At 46.2% G+C, this 19329-nt stretch overlaps 1 protein-coding gene across 1 annotated transcript in view; it reads right to left on the bottom strand.

Annotated features, from left to right (window-relative positions):
- SERPINI2 (serpin peptidase inhibitor, clade I (pancpin), member 2) overlaps positions 1–19329 on the bottom strand; it is a 91756-nt gene that overhangs the window by 58306 nt on the left and 14121 nt on the right. Inside the window, exons 2-5 of the mRNA XM_015418146.1 lie at positions 11806–12033; positions 7994–8188; positions 5598–5793; positions 1027–1124 (exon numbers count right to left, since the gene is read on the bottom strand). Of these exons, the coding sequence (XP_015273632.1) occupies positions 1027–1124; positions 5598–5793; positions 7994–8188; positions 11806–12033 (717 nt within the window). The remainder of the gene's footprint in view (positions 1–1026; positions 1125–5597; positions 5794–7993; positions 8189–11805; positions 12034–19329) is intronic.

Genomic DNA, 19329 nt, shown 5'->3' with positions numbered 1-19329 from the left:
GTAAAATGGCAGTGTTGTCCCTGGGAACACTATATTGCCTAGTTTGGCCCTCATCGTTTTAGGCCCATAGTCTGTGAAATCTCCCTCAGAAATTTCATATTGAGGCTGTTTGGTTTCCTTCAAAGTTCTTCAGAAGGGTTTTCCTGAGGAGGAAGCCCGAATTTGCTTTGAATTGTATCCAGTGACAACCTCAAGGTATGAAAGCCAGACATGAGAAATTGAACTAAACCTGAACATACATTTCTTTGTTTCCCCCGACTTTTTTCAGATGAAGCCTAAGAAGGGAATGACCTCCCAAATTAGGTTTGAATGTCACTTTGGAGACTAACTTCTGTGACAATTTACAGAATCCTGTGAGGGTACTCATTACCCTTATTAAAATGGTTTGGTTTCTCTCAAAATTCTGCCATCAATGAGGCGTCCACATTGATGGAGCCGAAGGGACGTATAGCCGGAAGCTGCGCCCGAAGTAACTGCGCACCAACGGAAGAAGCCAGCAGAGAGCCTACCCGGAGATGGTCGCAATAGCGCCAGGACCGTCAGGAACAACGAAGCCGCCGGAGAAAGAAGAGACGAAAGAAGATCTGCCGCATGGGTGCTGGTAGGGAATCCCCCCCCCGAAAAGATTGTGGCCCTAGTTAGGCATTTACTACGCAAGTAGACCACTGTAAACCGCTCTGAGACCCATTAGGAGTTATGAGCGGTATAGAAATTGAAATAATAAATAAATAATAATAAATAATAAATCTGCTTAGAATTTTACTGAAAATTTCAGTGGTCATAGTGTTCTTAACTCATATTAGTTTCATATTTTAACTCAAAGTCTAAAGGAAGCAAGGGTTCTAATGCGGACTAAAAAGCTGCACACATTATACACGCACACATGAAAACACAGGACTTTGCTATGTCCTTGAGCAAATGCTGAAACACACTTAGTTAAAAGTACATTATTATAGCAGGCAATGAGGACTGAAAACAGAGATAAAACTTTTACAATAGCAACATCAGCACAATGAATCAAAGCACCTGTTAATCCGGAAAGGTCACATCCATTATTAAATATCTCGATGACATCAAGAGCCTGGAGAGTTTCTTTCAAATCCAGTTTTTGCTCTATTTTAAACCTGGAAGAATTGAAAATATAGAAGGTCATTCCACAAGAAATCTGTTGACTTGCCATGCTGTGGGCATGATCCAGCCAACGTGGAGCACTCAAGGGGGAATCGACTATAATGGGAGGAAATCAAGCACAGGGGTGGTTCATAATTTGACATTATTTGGTACAGCACTCTACACAATCAGTCTTGTCTATCCTCAAATAGCTATGTGTGCAGATGATATAATGTGTAGATTAGATGTTCATGGATACTGTTGACATGCCACTCACAGCAGTGTCCATGACCCCAGTCACAGTTGTAGAAATTGTGGATCTGTATACATCTCTTTTATACATTTCCATACATGTCCATGACTAAGGTAGGGTTGCCAGCTCCAGGTTGGGAAATACCTGGAGATTTGGGGGGTGGAGCCTGGGCAGGGCAGGATTTGGGGAGGGGAGGGGCTTCAATAGGGTTTAGTGTCATAGAGTCCAAAGCAGCCATTTTCTGTAGGTGATCTCTGTCATCTGGAGATCAGTTGTAAGGACATCTCCAGCCACCATCTGGAAGTTGACAACCCCAGAAGACAGAATTTTTTTGCATTTTGATCCCATACAGCAGCAAAACGTTCTGTGAAACAATGATGGATGCTGTTTGTAATTTCCCCTTTTTGGCTTGTTGGTTACAATTAAACAAGCAATCTGGTGAGCCCGGGGCTAAATCTGTGTTCCCTGAGCATTCCAATTTGGTCCACAGCTGCCACACCCAGATGCAAATGGTTTGTGTAAGAATGTATGGCATGTGTGGCAATGGGATGTGCCATCAAACTGCCACCTCCAAGTAGGCAATACTAACTGCCGATCAGTGATCTACCAAAAACACAGTATTAATTGTTAAGGACCAGTTTCTTTTTTTCTGGCTATATTTTGGGTTGGATCTTGGATGGTTTCATCTGGGGCTTTTTTGGGGGGGGAAGGAAGACCAGGTAGCATGTCAAGGAGATCAATGTGTTGCAGTGGGATGAGAGGGGGGAAGGCAGGGACATTTTGTTCCACTGAGAAGTGCCTTGCATGAGCGGAGCATTTAGTCTGGATCCCAATTCACAACTATCTCTGCCAGAATCTAAATTGCTCTTTCTTTTGCACACAGACATATATCTTCCTTTCCCATCAACTTTTGTAACCAAGCTCTGACGGATACTTCCTAACAACAAAATGTGAAGAACATGACTATTCTTTTATCAAAGGCTCTCCCCGCCCCGCCCCCGGCATCTTACCACAGGTCCCGTTCACACGAGGGGATTTGGGCCAGTAGCGAGACAGTTCGGGGGCGGATCAAACCAGCGCGATCACACCACAACATCTGGGAAGCGTGGTGCTTCCGTCCCCGAACTGGCCCATCCACTCGATGAATCGGATCAAGTAGGAACCACCTACCAAGGTGGTTCATCTCCCTGCTGCGTCGCAAACCGGGAGTCTGATCGCCAGCGCAGGGATGTGCCGGCGCGTCCCTGGCTCCGAGCTGAACTGCGCATGCTCGGACATGCGCAGTTCGGCTGACTCGGCGTCCGAACTGTGTTTTCTCCCTGGCGTCTGCTTGTGCCGGGGAGAAGGCGGCGCGGCCAGGGGATCCGTGGGATCCCGCCACGCCGTGTCAACTTTGGCGCAGCTTTTAAAAGCCACGCTTTTTGCCGTTTTTCCCCCTGCTGTGTGGCAGGGGCCACTGAGGTCCAAACCCACAGGACACACCCATTCACAGTCACCAGACTCCAAACTCACAGTCTGGCTGTCCACACAAAGGGGCTCAGATAGCTAGAATCTTAGGTGAGCCATTATTGTGTTTTTCTGAGAGGAGAACCAGCACATTAACATTCCTGCGGAAAATATATATGTATGTCTATGGAGATTTTATGGCATTTTAATGAAGTTCGGCTTTGGCAGCTCTAAGGATATTAAGCTGATTTACTAATATAGGAAAAATTTGGATCCCCCCCCCCCCCGCCGCCTTTTGTAAACATTACATGACAGAAAGGACAGCCACAGTTTGTCAATTTCATTTGGAGCAACGTGTTGCAATGAATTGCCTCGTCTGTGTGTGTAGACAATATTAATCGCTGTAGATCAACATTGTTTCTCTGCTTATATTTTGAGTGCTGGGGGTAGGATTGGCAAGTTCAGGTTCCTGGATATCTGGAGGCAGCGCCTGAGGAAGGGAGGGAGTCCAGCAGGGATGTGATGCCGTATAGCCCACCTCCATTGTGTGGTGATCAGCTGTCATTCCCGGAAAGCTCCAGCCCCCCACCTGGAGGTTCGCGACCCCAGGGAGGCTTGTGTGTCTCCATCTGTGAGACTTTCCCTGACCTTTGACTTTGGGTCTGATCATCAACAGTATTTCTCCAAGTCCCGTTTCCCACATTTTCAAGACAAATGAATCTTGCAAAAGCTGTAGCCTAATTTATTCTGTTTCCATAAAGGTAAAGGTAAAGGTTCCCTTGCTCAAAAGCCAGTCGAATCCGACTCTAGGGTTGCGGTGCTCATCTCCGTTTCAAAGCCGAAGAGCCAGCGCTGTCCGAAGACGTTTCCGTGGTCATGTGGCCGGCATGACTAAACACCGAGGCGCACGGAACGCTGTTACCTTCCCACCAAAGTGGTACCTATTTATCTACTGGCAATGTCTTGCTTTCGAACTGCTAGGTTGGCAGGAGCTGGAACTAGAGATGGGAGCTCACTCCGTCATGCGGCACCCGGGTCTCGAACTGCTGAACTACTGACCTTCCACACCCTGCAGTTCAGTGTCTTAACCACTTGAGCCATTTGTTGTTGTTCAGTCGCACAGTCGAGTCCGACTCTTCGCGACCCCATGGACCATCTCCCGCCAGGCCCTCCTGTCTCCCGCCGTCTTCTGAAGTTGGCTCAATTTCATGTTCGTTGCATCGATGACACTGTCTAACCATCTCATCCTTTGCCGTCCCCGTCTTCTTTGACCTTCAATCTTTCCCAGCATCAGGGTCTTCTCCAGTGAGTGCTCCCTTCTCATTTGGTGGCCAAAGTATTTGAGCTTCAGTTTCATTATCTGGCCTTCCAGGGAACAGTCAGGGTTGATTTCTTTTAGGATTGACTGATTTGATCTTCTTGCAGTCCAAGGGACTCTCAAGAGTCTTCTCCAGCACCATAGTTCAAAAGAATCTATTCTTCGGCGCTCAGCCTTCCTTATAGTCCAACTCTCGCAGCCATACATGACTACTGGGAATACCATTGCTTTGACCATGCAGACCTTTGTTGACACGGTGATGTCTTGAGCCATACTCCCCAACAATTCACAGTGGAAAACAGGGATACACTTCTATTATTGTAACAATTCCCATTTTATTCTAAGTGATTGCAGTCTACGTGCCTCATCCTTTCTACAGATTAACTCTTTTTTGAAGGGTTGATAGATGAGAACCAGTCCACTAACATCCTCCGCCAGGAGCTTCACTCTACAGTCAGAGCCACTGAGAACTAGACCCTCAGTCGACTTTTCCCTCTGAGGGAAAGATTCCTTCTCAGTCAAAGCTTCCACTTTTGAACCTCTCTCATATTCATAAGAACACCCACAATTTCCTTGGGCCCAGGACAAACTTGAAACATGGGTTCCCATTCCCATTCCCATTCTGAAAATGTCCCCAGTGTGCACTTTGTACACTGAAAATGTTCCCAGAGTGGGACCGTGTACAAATGGGACAGGTTTTTGTGTGACAAACCTGAGGGACCAGTTTTACAGAGAAATCTGAAAGGGGGGGGGGGAGAAGTGATGGGGATTTTAAAAACCCTGAAGTTAACAATAATAAAAGGAGATGTGATGATTCTATGTCGCAAGATCTCAACTGCCATCTTCTGAGTGGCCTATCAACCCCCAAAATATATTAGGAGGGCTGGGGGGCGGGGAGAAGGGACCAGCAGCGGCAATCACTGGGAGGGAGAGAAAAGACAGGTGGCAAAGAAGCTGGCTTTGGCCTTCAGCTTCCTTCCCTTTCCCATTGTGGTTAACAAATCAGCCACAAATGGTAGTTTGGTATTCAGGTGTAATGCCAACCAACAATGACCAGGAATCTCAAATAATCAGGGTTTGGTCAAACCACAGTTTATTGTCATGTCTGTATACAGCTGAAACAAAGTTGCAGGAAAGAGGACCTTCCACTGGTAAACAGACAGTAGGAATATATTTCTCGTTTTCTGGAACCAGGGTGGCTATTCTAACATCCCAGTCTGCAGTTTCATAGTGTCCCTCAGCACAGAAATTGGTACCTGACAGCTCTAATATAGGTCTTTGCCTCACCGACACTCACTGGAGAAATTACTAAGCATAAACGGCCATTAGTTTAAATAAGTGCAAAGCTCCAAGGTCAGTAAATCTATTTGCCCTTTTCAGTGTCTTAATTCCCCAGCTCTCCCACTAGTGGGATTTAAGATCAGAAGGGATAATGAGAAAGCACAGAGCACCGACGAGTTCATTACACACCTAGGAAGGCTGATTTCTACTTCATCATCCTCTTCCATCCTGGCAAACCAGTCTTTTATCAGCTCCACGGTAATGAGGTTTTCTACCTCCCCGATAGGCACGTCTTCCGCAGGAAGGATTAGAACTAAACTGAATTCCTCCCCTTCGTAGGGCAGCTCCAAAACCTGGTAGCTCACATTACGGTCAGAAAAATGGCCTGAAACAAAGGACAGAGTATAGAAGAAGTCTCAGCTGGCAAACTTGACTGATATTTGTATGCACATGTGCCTACAGCTTCTTCTGTATGTTTGAAGTAGCCAGCCACTTGATGAAAAACAATACAATATTTAAAATAAGTATAACATCACGACAGGATGTTTGGTGTAGTGGTTAAGTGTGCAGACTCTAATCTGGGAGAACTGTGTTTGATTCCCCACTTCTCCACTTGCACCTGGCTGGATGACCTTGGGCAAGCCGTAGCTCTGGCACAGCTGTTCTTGAAAAAGAGCAGTTTCTGTTAAGAGTTCTCTCAGCCCCACCTACCTCACAGGGTGTTTGTTGTGGGGAGGGGAAGGGAAAGGGTGTTGTAGGCCCCCCCCCCGGCCCCCCCCCCCCAAATGACCCCTGCTAAAAATTATTCTCAGTGCAATCCTAGACAGAGTTGGTGATGGTGGAAAGTGCTGTCAAGTCACAGCTTACAGTGACCCTGTAGGGTTTTTCAGGGCAAGAGATGTCCAGAGGTGGTTAGCCATTGCCTGCCTCTGCGTCATGACCCTGGTATTCCTTGGAGGTCTCCCATCCAAATACTAGCAAGGGTCCACCCTGCTTAGCTTCTGAGATCTGACAAGATCAGTTTAGCCTGGGCTATCCAGGTCAGGGTGACAGATTTAGAAGGGTGTAACTGTTTACGATTGCACTGTTAATCCATCAGCACAAGAGCACTATCCCAGCAACAAAATCAGACTAATTTTTTTAAAGCCCTTACACTGCTTTAAACAGTTTGTGAAATCTAAGCAGGAAAGAGGCCCTATGGACATGGGGGGGCAGCAGCCATTGCAAAGAGCAGTCCCCACCCCAAGGCAATCTCACCACAGAGGGCCAGCTAGAACGGAGTGGTTTAGTGAACAGGAATCCAACAAAAGGCCTCCTGATTCAGGTTTGTTCTTTTTTTAAAAAAAGTTGAATATACTTTGTGCCTTACCATTTCACACTTCTGGATCAATTCAGGGTAAAGAGAGAGGTGACAAGCTGGGATCTTGAGACTTGGAGATTATTTGACATGTATGAGAACAAGCTATTTAATTGGAATATCACTGATATTACTTTACTATTTTGACAAAAGCGTCACTGATGTGTTTTGCCATTTAGGTTTTAAACCCATCTGTGTTTGTATGAAAAATTCCAACATAAAGTACATCTTAAATATATAGTGTCACACGAAATGTTCGGATGATGGGGCTCATAATGAGAAGAGCTGTGCCACTAATGGATTAAAATAAATGGAAAATAAAACTGGGAAAGGAAGTTATAAAATCTTACAGGAAGAAAGGAGTCACTTGTCACAGGAAATCTCCATCAACAGGCTGCGGAAATGTCAGTTCTGGCATATAGCCAGCCAAACACACAGGAAAAGTACAAGCCAAAACTGGACTGAGCCCAAAGACAGACGAATCCCTGAGGTAAATCCATCCAAGGTGCAATCTAAAGGCAATTTGGGTCTGGGTTTTGAGTTTTCATCCCACTCTGAGGTAGTTTTATTCAGGGCTACTTTTGGGCAGGAACGCACAGGAACGGCGTTCCGGCTGGCTCCTGAGTTGGCCACGCCCAGCAGGAACTCATTAGCATAATAGGCCACACCTAACAGCAGACACTCGTTAGGATTGGCTACATTAGGGGTGTGTGGCCTAACATACAAAGAAGTTCCTGCTACAAAAAAAGCCCAGGGTTTTGACAACAAAGTAAACAGAATAAGAAGCAAAAGGTGGGTGTGGTTGGATGACCACACTTCTGGTAACATGTGGGGCGTGGCCTAATATGCTAATGAGCTGCGCTGTCAGGGGTGTGACCTAATATGCTAATGGTTCCTGCTGTTGGGTGTGGCCTATTATGCTAATGAGTTCCTGCTGGGCTTTTTCTACAAAAAAAGCCCTGATTTTATTCCTCAGTATCTCCCTTAGAAGGTATAGTAAGAGAGGTAGTGTAGTTTAGAGGCTAGAGTGCTGCACTTTGACTAAAGAGAAACAGGCTTTAGATCCCTGTTTCACCATGAAAATGACTTTGGGCCTCCTCCACAGGTGGAAGAGCCTCTTGTTTCAGTGGCAGACTGAGGAATACTCTGGCACCAGAGGAATGCACTGGCACCAATGGAATGGAATGGAACGATCCAACCGGCAAGGAGAGAAATATATATGAATTACCAAGCCTTGTTTTGAGCTGAAGATGCATCATGGGTATATTGATGACTGAGCCATCACTCTTAGTGAAATCCATCAGAATGGTGCTCTCTGCTTTGAACTCTTGTTTCCAGTTCCCCTTGAAGTAAATGGCATTTGCCAGAACAAGTCGAGTGAGGGGACCAAGGTCGTCGCTTGAAATGAAATTCTTTATCTGACCTATATGGGGAAAGATCATCAGCACATTCAGCTACCTCCTTAACTGGTTAAGATACATTTGCTAAGAAGAGGTTACAATATCAGAGAGAAAAAATAATCTGCTTCAGAGTGCTTAAAAAAACCCCTCATCATGAGTGTGATGCTGAGGGATGAACTTGCAGTTGGGAGACTGGAGTCAAATCTCACAGGCTGAGGTGAGATCTTATGGGACATGGTCACTGGCCACCAGAAACAGCAGCCCCAAGTCTTCACCCTGTCTCTCTCTCCCTCAAAACAATGGCAGCCAAGAGACCTGAGATTAATCTTCTCTCACACCATCCAGCCCCAGCCCAAACATCATGTCAAAATAAACCCTGTCATTTGCTGTAAGCACTAATTGGCTAAGAGTTTGCTCTCATCGTGCCATCATACATTTTTTCCATTCAGTTCTTCCTCCAAAATACTCTGGTCAGCATACACATACCCCAGATTTGGTGGTGGAGGAAAGTGCTCTCAAGTTGCAGCTGATTTATGGCAGCCCCATAGGTTTTTCAAGGCAAGAGATGTTGAGAGATGGTTTGCCATTGCTTGCCTCTGCATAGTGACCCATCCAAGAACTAACCAGGGCTTGATGGACCAGCTGATTCCACTGTTGGACAACTCTTACTGTAAGAAAGTTTTTCCTAAGAGCCAGCCGGTACCTTCCTGCCCTTAATTTAAACCCATTATGACGAGTCCTCTCCTCTGCTGCCAACAGGAAAGCTCCCTGCCCTTCTCTAAGTGACAGCCCTTCAAATACTTAAAGAGAGCAATCATGGCCCCCTTCAACCTCTTCTTCTCCAGACTGAACATTCCCAAGCCCCTCAGCCTTTCCTCATAGGGCTTGGTCTCCAGGCTCCCGATCATCCTTGTCATTCTCCTCAGCACCCACTCCCTTTTGTCCACATTCTTTTTTGAAGTGAGGCCTCCAGAACTGTACACAGTACTCCAGATGTAGCCTGACCAATGCAGTGTACAGCGGGACTACGACATCTTGCGATTTGGATGTTATGCCTCTATTGATACTAAGTCAGTCCATTGGTCTATCAAGGTCAGTATTATCTACAGTATTCTGACCAGCAGCAGGTCTCCAGGATCCAGGTGGTGGAGGTCTTTCACATCACCTACTACCTGATTCTTTTTACTGGAGATAATGGGGGACTGAACCTCCTGCATGCAAAGTAGATGTTCTGTCATCAAGCCACAGCCCCTCCCTTTGTGACTCTAGAGAAACATCACACTGGTGGATGATATTGCCAACATTAACTGACAATGCTCATATTGTTTATTGATATGTGTTTCCAAACAAAGATGCATTCTTTTTAAATGTATCACTTTAGTAATGATTTCCTGTGAATATGAAAAAAAATGCAGCAATTGTACCTGACAGATTAAACGTCCGCCTCCTTTCTACTTGGAAAAAATAGATATGCAACAATGATTTTCAGCTACATAACAGAACAGGACAGCTTTAGTAGTTTAAATTTTTTTAGGGGCAGGGTTGAATATCAAGGAATGCCATGATTTTGTAGATGGAGACTCTGCATCTTTAACAAGTTCATGAGAGGCAGAAAATCAATAAGCGCAACTTACAGATCACAACAACAAAAAAGCAACTGGGGGAGGAGAACGGATGTTGTACTAGCACTAGCCCTGCTCACCGGTGATTTTGTAACATTTACAGACAAGCTAGACGTTACTTCTTTCACGAGTTCAGCACAGGGACTTGTTGTATCCCTACTGAGCCAGTGTGGTACAGCAGTTAAGAGTGACGGACTCTAGTCTGGAGAACTGGGATTGATTCCCCACTCCTCCACATGAAGCCTGCTGGGGGGGACCTTGGGCCAGTCACAGTTCTCTCAGAACTCTCTCAGCCCCACCTACCTCACAAGGTGCCTCCTGTGGGGAGAGGAAGGGAAGGCAATCGTAAGCCGCTTTGAGACTCCTTAAGATAAAGAAAAGCGGGGCATCAAAACCTACTCTTCTGCTGCTGCAGCTGCAAGTCATTGTGGCAGCTCAAGTTGGGTCTGATTCTGATCAGGACAGGGGCTCAGGGGAGGAGGGGCTTCTGTCTCCCTCCCTGAGCCATTTTGGAGAGCTGCTCTGATCAGACTCATGCTCACCTGTGCTTTTTACACACAAGTTGCTACAGTGACTTGCAGCTGCAGTGTGGCTGCAAACCCCTGTGGTGGAGTCATGAGCAAAGTGACACGTTTGGCTCTTAGTCACACAGCTGCTCGGGAAGTCACGCAAAGCACCAGCTTGGATAGAGAAAGTCCAGGTTCAGTTCCTGGCATTCCAGTGAAACAGAACTTGGATAGCAGGCACTGAGAATAATCTTTTGCTGCTTGAAAGGCTGGAGAGCCACAGCCTGCCACAGTAGACAAAACTGAGCTAGATAGACAGAGGATCCAGCTTAGTATAAGGCAGCCACATGTTATGCTCCTAAACCCTTTATATCTATTCCCTGTGGGAAAGAGAAGGAATCCATCCGGCCCAGTGGTAGCCATCCGTAAGAGGGGCAATGGAGGAGGCTGAGCTCTGCTTCTGCCATGAGCAATGTTCCCTCTAAGCTGAGTTAGTGTGAGCTAGCTCACAGTTTTTTAGCCTCCAGCTCACAAGTTTTTGTCTTAGCTCAGGAAGGAGGGCTCCAGAGCAAACTAATTTATGCAGCAGCCAAATCACTTGCTCACAACTTTAATGCCAGTAGCTCACATAGTAGAATTTTTGCTCACAGGACTCCACAGCTTAGAGGGAACATTGGCCATGAGTCCAAACAGTTTATTTGTCAATCTCATGTGAACTGACCAACAGGCTTCTCTGGGTCCCTACGGGAGGGAACTTTGACTTTTTTAAAAAATGGCTGCAGGGGATGGGCTGAAGAAGAGTCGTTCATCACCTGCAATATTATATACTTCTCCTCCACCCCAGGGGAATACAGTCAATTCATACAGAGAAAAGACTGTAGTTGTGATGGAAGATTTTTAGAAAATCACAGTGAATCAGTACTTGAGAAATCACATTGGGAGAGCACACCGAAATGCAACAGTTTAGGATGGGCACCATCCGGATTCCCAGGAATCGACAAGTAGGTCAATAGTGTCAATACCGGAGAAAAGAGCTAACACAGCAGCGTCCAGGATCCCTGAACTGATCTTAGAAAAGCTCTTCCAGATGATTATCCTGCAACCCAGGCCCCTGTTAAACATGCAGGCTCCATCTAACAGGTGACAACCAATGCTGCCAACTCAGTCTCATTTTGTACTAAATTCAAGGCAACTTGGGAGTCTCAGTCCTTCCAGAAGGGGACCTACCTCAAAGAAAAAGTGTGTAGGTTGTGACTGATGCACCTATACAACGGCAGGTTCTCCCAAGGCTAGGGTACAACTACCCAATAATGCCTATCTCGATGCCAGTCCTCTTTACAGAGATATAACCCCCAAACTGAAACTATACCGGGTGAATGCACGCCAACCCAACATTTTTCATACAAATGCCCTCCTAACTACCACCCCTGGGCCTTGAAGAAAGCAACCAGACTTTAACCAGCCAGCGCGCTGAAGCAAACAATGAGGGAAAGCTGCAGAGAGAGTTTTTACCATCTGTTTTGTTTTCTACCCAAGTACTTATGGCCTCTGCGGAAGCTTTAGTATCTTGGAAATTCACCAGCTTTACAGCTGTCTGAAAGAATTCCTTGTTGCTATGGAGATACTGTTCTTTCACCATGAATCCTTCTTGAAGGTAAAGGGCATTGGCAAGATTAAATGTAAATTCTTTTCTTTTGGAGGTGATGGAGAAAAGTGTCTGGAGTGGAGCGAAGCCTTCACCTGCAGAAAATAAGTGTTAAGAGTGAACATCTTTATTTGAAGAACACAAAAGCAGCTGGGTAATAGGTAGTTATCCAATACAGGCATTTCCCCCCCTAAGCCCCCCTGGAGTCTTAGGTGCTCTCTGAAGTCAGGTTGCTTTGCAGAGGATAGGTAGTTATTTCTGATGTATGCGTGATAACTGTGACCGTTATGTTTGGAGAAAGCATGAGAAAAAATATGAATGGCAGAATAAATTCTCCAGGGAGCGGGACTTGTGTATTTAACGTGACACACGAGATGACTGTACAGCCTAGATAAAAATGGTAATGTCCCAAGCTTTAAGCTCTTTTCTAAGAATTGGGGGGCCTAACAAATTGGGATGCCTGGAGACCTTTGCTTGAATCCTCCCTGTGACTTCAAAAAGGCAAGAGCAGTTGTGCAGAGCCCTGATTTGGAGGGGGGAAGGATTTACCAACTGTAACCAACCTGAGGCCTACCACTCCTCACACTGTTTTTTGCTTTGGAAGAGAGGAAAATACAGACACCTTCTATTTGTCTGTCTTCTTTTCTTTTCCAGTGTGGTGGATTTAAAGTATATGGAGGAAGAAGAAGGTGGGAGATAGGCATGCCATAATATTGTATTATTGCTGAACTATTCCCTAACCCTAATTAATTGGGGAGGGTCTGTGGCTCAGTGGCAGAGCATCTGCTTTGCATGCAGAAGGTACCAGATTCAATCCCTGGCATCTCCAGTTGAAAGGACCAGGTAGTAGGTGATGTGAAAGACTCATTCCTGAAACCCTGGAGAGCCACTACTAATCTGAGTAGACAATACTGGCTTTGATGTATCACTTATCTGATTCAGTATAAGGCAGTTTCATGAGAGTTCGGGTGCTAAAGCATTTGTCTATTGTCCTCCAAATTAATAAATAGATCAGTTCTGCATTGTAGAATTTGAGGCAAAACAGACTTGATGAAATAATATGCAGTCCATTCCCAGCACGATCAGCACTGATGCTACTCATCTCCACCCCAGTCCATCCCATTCCACCCCACACCCAGTCTAATGTCAAAGCTTGTGTTTTCATGGTAGCACATGGTTGCACACACTTGTGCAGAAGCGGCCATTGATGTAACTGTGACAGAAAGGGCCTATTAATACACATGAACTCAGGAAACTACCTTGGACTGACTCAGAACTTTGGTCCATCAAGGTCATGATGACTATCTACTCTGACTGGCAGCAGCTTTCCAGGGTCTTGGATGGAGATCTTTCACATTACCTTTCAACTGGAGATGCCACTCATTGAACCTGGGGACATTCTGCATACAAAGCCATCCTCTACCACTTAGTGGCCTGTCCCCACTAAGAACCTATGTTCCTTTCAGGGAATGTATATGCAGCTTTGAGTGACACTGGGTTGACTAGTTGGTCAAGGAGAAGAAGAGAAGAGATTGGATTTATGCCCTGCCCTCCACTACCCAAAGGTGTCTCAGAGTGGCTTACAAACTCCTTTCCCTTCCCCTCCCCACAACAGACACCCTGTGAGGTAGGTGAGGCTGAGAGAGCTCTTGACAGAAACTGCTCTTTTTTCAAGGACAGCTCTTATCAGAACTACGGCTTGCCCAAGGTCATCCAGCCAGGTGCAAGTGGAGGAGTGGGGAATCAAACCCGGTTCTCCCAGATTAGAGTCCGCGCACTTAACCACTACACCAAACTGGCTCTGATGGTCCTATCTCTCTTTACCTCCTGCTGGACAATACGTGCTACTCTATCATCGGTGTCTCTTGGGGGTCATTTTGCAGTTTAAATCTCTTTCTATAGTTTTGTGCAGCCAGGCAGGTGGGGAGAATATTTGTAGCTAGTCTTGAATGTCAATAAGCATTATCAGCCAAGCCCCCCCTCCCCGCCGCTGCCGCCAGACTTGGCAAGTGCCTCTAGTTGGCATGATTCAACTCTTCCATTGTTGCTCCTGCTCCATTCACAGTCCTGATTATGCCAGACCTACAGGGGGACTCTGAGTAGCAGGACAACGCAGACTTCACTGATGCTAGGTGTTCGTGCATAGATCTTTTACATTGAAAAGTTTCATTACCAATACCGTGCGGAAAGCCTAGCATTTGAGCGAACATCATCACATTTACCCTGCCAATATATAATGGAAAACAGTCCAGTTTTCAATAACGATATTACTTTGCTCTCTTTTATGTGCTCTTAATAAAATGCTTCGAACTTGGGATGTAAAAGCTATTGACCATATCCTCTGGTACCATTTAATTATTGCAAGTGTATCAGCATGTTACTTCTATATTCTTAATAATTTTAAAGTTTCCTCCTTTTTATTGCCGGATAAAGTTCCTCACACGTAGTAAAAGCACCTTTAAATTTATATTAAAAGGTCATCAGCCTGTGTGCCTGATGTGTTTTCTCCCCCATGTGAGGCTTGAAATATGTGCATGCACCGGAGTTGTTTGTCACATGTTCTCCTCCAAGACTGTCACATGTTCTCCTCCGGGACCGGCAGCCTTCAACCACAAGGCCCCAATTCTGGTTGGCACAATAACATAGGGGGAGGAGGGGCTCCCTCCTACCCAACCCCATTTTCCTGACCTGATGGGATGCATGATCTGCCCCATCCAGCAGCTACCCATGCATACACAGTGCCCAAGGGGGCAAATAACGTTTCCCAATGCTGTTTCATGTCATGGAAATGGGGCAGGAGCACATCCTTTCTCCCCCCCCCCATGCCACGATGCTGACCATGGCCTGGGACCCCATGTACCTTTGGGACCACCTCTTCTGGTACACCCCCAGAAGAACTTTATGCTCTGGAGATAAGAACTTCTTGGTGGTCCCCGGTCCAAGAGACATCTGGCTGTCCTCAACTAGGCACTAGGCCCTACCTAGTGGAACTCTCTGCCAAATAACATCTGTGCCCTGCAGAACTTCTTGCCGTTCTACAGGGTATGTAAGCCAGAGATTTTCCACCAGGCATTCAGTTGAGGACAGTGATGGTCTTCCATCTAGTCTGACACTCTTCCTCCTCTTTCTACCCCGCCTCCTTCCTCTACGAGGCAATGATATTCCAGAAGTTATCACCATCAGATTGACTTAGCCTGCTGTAAATTGTATTTTATGTATTATTTTAATTCTGAAAACTTTTGTAGGGTTGTAATTTTTTCACTGTTGTACGCCACCCTGAGCTCTGTTTTTCAGGGGGAAGGTAGTCTAAAAATTGAAATAAATAGTCAGTTTTGTGTAGTGGTTAAGTGTGCAGACTCTAATATGGGAGAAATGGATTATATTCCCCACTCCTCCACTTGCAACTGCTGGGTAACCTTGAACATAAGAACATAAGAGAAGCCAATGTTGGATCAGGCCAGTAGCCCACCCAGTCCAACACTCTGTCACACTGTAGCCCCCTGAAGCTGTCCATGCTTGTAGCTGCCACCACCTCCTGTGGCAGTGAATTCCATGTGTTAATCACTCTTTGGGTGAAGAAGGACTTCCTTTTATCTGTTCTAACCTGACCTGGCAAGCCATAGTTGTGTCAGAGGTGTTTTTGAAAAGAGCAGTTTCTGTCAGAGCTTTCTCAGCCCCACCTACCTCACAGGGTGTGTTGTGGGGAGGGGAAGGTAGGCTTGCCAAGTCCCCCTGGGGGACGGGGAAACCCCCACCTCAGAGGCCCGTTCCCCGCCACCAGCGGATCGGGCCCCGGGGGGAACCCCACTCCGACGTGCACGTCACCCGGAAGTGACGCAACCACGCCGGGCACGCTGGGTGCGGGGCCACGGTCATCGGAGGGAAAACTCTATGGTTTTCCCTTGGATGGTCATGGCCCCGCCCCCAGTGTGCCCGGCGTGGTCGCGTCACTTCTGAGTGATGTGGATGCGGTGCGCGCGTGTGCTCCAGCCGCCAGCCGGGAGTCCCCTGCTGCGGCGAAATTCGGACTTGGCAACCCTAGGTGAAAGGAAAGGAGTTTGTAAGCCACTCTGAGACTCTGAGTGAAGGGCGGGGTATAAATTCATTCTCTTCTTCTTCTTCTAAATAAATGGGGCCCTACTGTGCTTTTAGAGACAGTTCTCCATAGGAACCAGCAGCTGGTATATGTGATTCACTTCATCCACCTCAGGATGATGCTTGGTGAGGAGCCCCAGCACTACAACATGCGGCCTTCACCTTCTCCAGCCAGCCAACGTCTTCCCATTTCCCCTTCCTCCCTTTTTATAGCCACACAGGTACCCACCTGGCCCTTGAGCTGAGCTTTGCCCTCCTTGGCTCTGTTCCCTGCTCTCCAGCCATGCCGTGCCTTAAAACACCTGGGCCTGGAGAGTCTTTGTTCACCTTCTCAGGATTGTTCACTGCCTCCACACCATTTGAACATTTCTGGGGCGGTCTGCCAAGGATGCCCTGTTGCTGAGCCTGACTGCCCCTTCCTACCCCAGTTCCCTGCTTCATCCAGGTGAGCCTTCCTGCTGGGCCCAAGGGCTTCTCCTGCCCTGCCAGGCAGTCCGTTGCTGGGTAGCCTGCCACAGGGTGCCAGTCTCTGGGGGGAACACATGACAAACTTCACATCAGCCCCAAGCACCAGAGGCAAGTCCCGAGCACCAGAGGCAATACTGAAGTTTAATTTAATTTAATTTAATTTAATTTATACCCTGCCTTTGTGCCCAGTGGTGACCCAAAGCAGCTTACATCATACTCCTCTCCTCCGTTTTATCCTCACACCAACCCTGTGAGGTAGGTTAGGCTGCCAGTGTGTGACTGGCCCAAGGTCACCCAGCGAGCTTCCATGGCACAAGCATCGAACCTGGATTTCCGAAATCCTAGTCTGATACTTCAGCCCTACACCACACTGGCTCAAGGAGACAGAAGGGGCAAATGGCACTGGAAGGTCTTAGCCTTGTCCCCATAGCCAAAACCATTCAAAATGTATTTCATGCACACAAGGAAGTTGATTATGTAAAACAGACATGGGTTGCAGGTGGTGTTGGCAGCTCGTATGCAGTCAGATCTGAGAAACCTCATAGAAGTAGCAAGAGGGTGCTTAGAATAACTTCCCAGTTCAACAACCCAGAGTGGTAGGAAGGGTTCAAATGGGGCTTTGGCTCTACCAGGAGGCAGTGATGGAGAACAGGGAGGATGGTGAGAACTTCAACAAAAACACCATTGGAAGCCAAACTTATCTTGATCAAACTTCTCCCTTGAGTGCCTTTACCGGAACGTCTCAGTGCTGGTGTCCGATGACCAGCTCCAATGCTGTACCAAGCAACTTCGTGGCTACACAACAGTCACTTGTACTACAGAGCCGTAGCTGGGTTGTGCCTTATTCGGTAATTTTGTGGGGTTTTTTTTCTGTGTTGTAGCTTGCAGCCACTTATTCACCAGCATGGTCAGGTTATTCCATCTTCTCAATCACTAGAGAAGATTTCAGGTGTCCACTAGGATCAAAGCTGGGCCATCAAAGTGACCTACTTTTCAAGCACCAGATTACTCTCACCATATGCCAAGATACAGACTTGCAGCAAACCATGAGACACATCCCTCTTAGTTGTTAAAGTTTTAAGAACCGGGGGTGTGTGTGTAATGGATGTGGAGGGAGGAAAATGTGTGAAAATGTAGAAGCTTGAATTGATCTGGACAGCTCAGCAGCTATTAACAGCCTGCGAGTTACACTGTCAACTAAAAGGAACACTGCCACATCTCAATACAAAATGTAATATATATATATATATATATATATATGTATGTGTGTGTGTGTGTGTATATATATATATGTGTGTGTGTGTGTGTATAGCTAGCCTATTTTTAACAGTGATAAATGGAAGTTGGGAGCTCCAGATTTGAGGAGAGGGGGGGGGGATGGCTGCTGTGAGAAAGCTCTCTCTCTCTACCTCATACTGCTTCTTAATTTATTATTTTTAAGCAGATTACTCAAATATAGAAAAGACTGGATCCCGTTTGAACAGCTGCGGAAATCTATCACGGATTCAGAAAATTTTGCAGCTAAAAGAGAGATCAGTCTGCTATTGTCTTCTAATGAATGAGGTAATGTCTCCATCTATATATCTAATTCCCAACATGCCCCTCCGTGCGGATATCTAAATCCGCATATCAGGGGCACTTGGGGGGCAGGGAGATTTTCCTGCACATTTGGGGCAATCCCCAGATGTGCAGAAAAATCTAAAAACTGTAAAAAAAAATATAGGGGGGATATCTACACTACCTGCACCACAGTTGCATACTCTATCAGAGTATAGCAGCCTAAGATACCTCCCTTGCAAAACTCTAGATGGCGGGGCATTAAGGCGTGCCAACATAAAAGCACGGCTATAAGCGAGGAGCAGTCAAATATGAGCAGTAATCCGAGGGCTCTCCAAGTAGAAGAATACCAACAAATTGAGTAGAACAAACACATTGTGCTCTACAGATTGTACTGTTATAATCATACTTAAATAAGCATTCACTAATCATTCTTATGACTTCCGGTCTGGTAACTGAAAAAAAAGGGAGTCCAAGGAAAGATTGAGGAACTGTAGTAGTTGCTCAACAAGTTTATCCCAGTGGGAAACATAAGAGTTGTCTCTGATTAAGCTAAGGCAGACCTCTTGGATGTTGGAGTGTGAAATTTTAACTTTAAGGGGGGAAACCTTCAACCAGGCCCAAACTTCAAGAAATGGTTGTCCCAATTCAGCTCGGAGGGCTATCCCCACTACACAATTCAGAATTATGCAGATGAAACATAGGAATCTGAGAAGAACTGAATCGAAGGACTCCCTAGTTTGTCAATCCACATACCAGCCCCACATAAACTTTGCATGGCCACCTTGGCATTAAAACAGTTTGAGGGCACCTGGGATATACTGAGCCCCAGATGAATAAAAGAAATGACAGATAATACTGGATGTCACTGTAGCCTATCTTCTAACATGAGCAGCGTGCATTGACCAAGTTAATCTGTGGTCAAATCAGACCCCTAAGTATAATAGGGGACCTCCTCATCATTACCATGAATCTTCCACTTGTGGTGTGCATGAGATTTCCTCCCCCCCCCCAAAAAAAACAACAATCTTGTATTTTTGATAGTTAACTATCAGGAGTTTTTCCAGAGAGTAAGAGACAAAAGCCTCCATCACTGAGGACGGTCCTGATGTTGTTCTTGATAGGAGAACTGCATCGTCAGCAAAAAGTCGGATAGAAACTTGAATGTTAGCAATGGATGGAGAATAACAGTCCTGGGCAGAGATAGCAGAAATCATGTTGCTGATATATAAGAAAGGGGCCAGCACACACCCCTCTTGCACTCCCTGCTG

The sequence above is a fragment of the Gekko japonicus genome, unplaced genomic scaffold (assembly GCF_001447785.1).
Source record: "Gekko japonicus isolate JY-2015 unplaced genomic scaffold, Gekko_japonicus_V1.1 scaffold1768, whole genome shotgun sequence".
NCBI lineage: Eukaryota > Metazoa > Chordata > Lepidosauria > Squamata > Gekkonidae > Gekko > Gekko japonicus.
The sequence above is the reverse complement of the archived record's forward strand: the minus strand, read 5'-3'. Positions and strand labels throughout refer to the sequence as shown.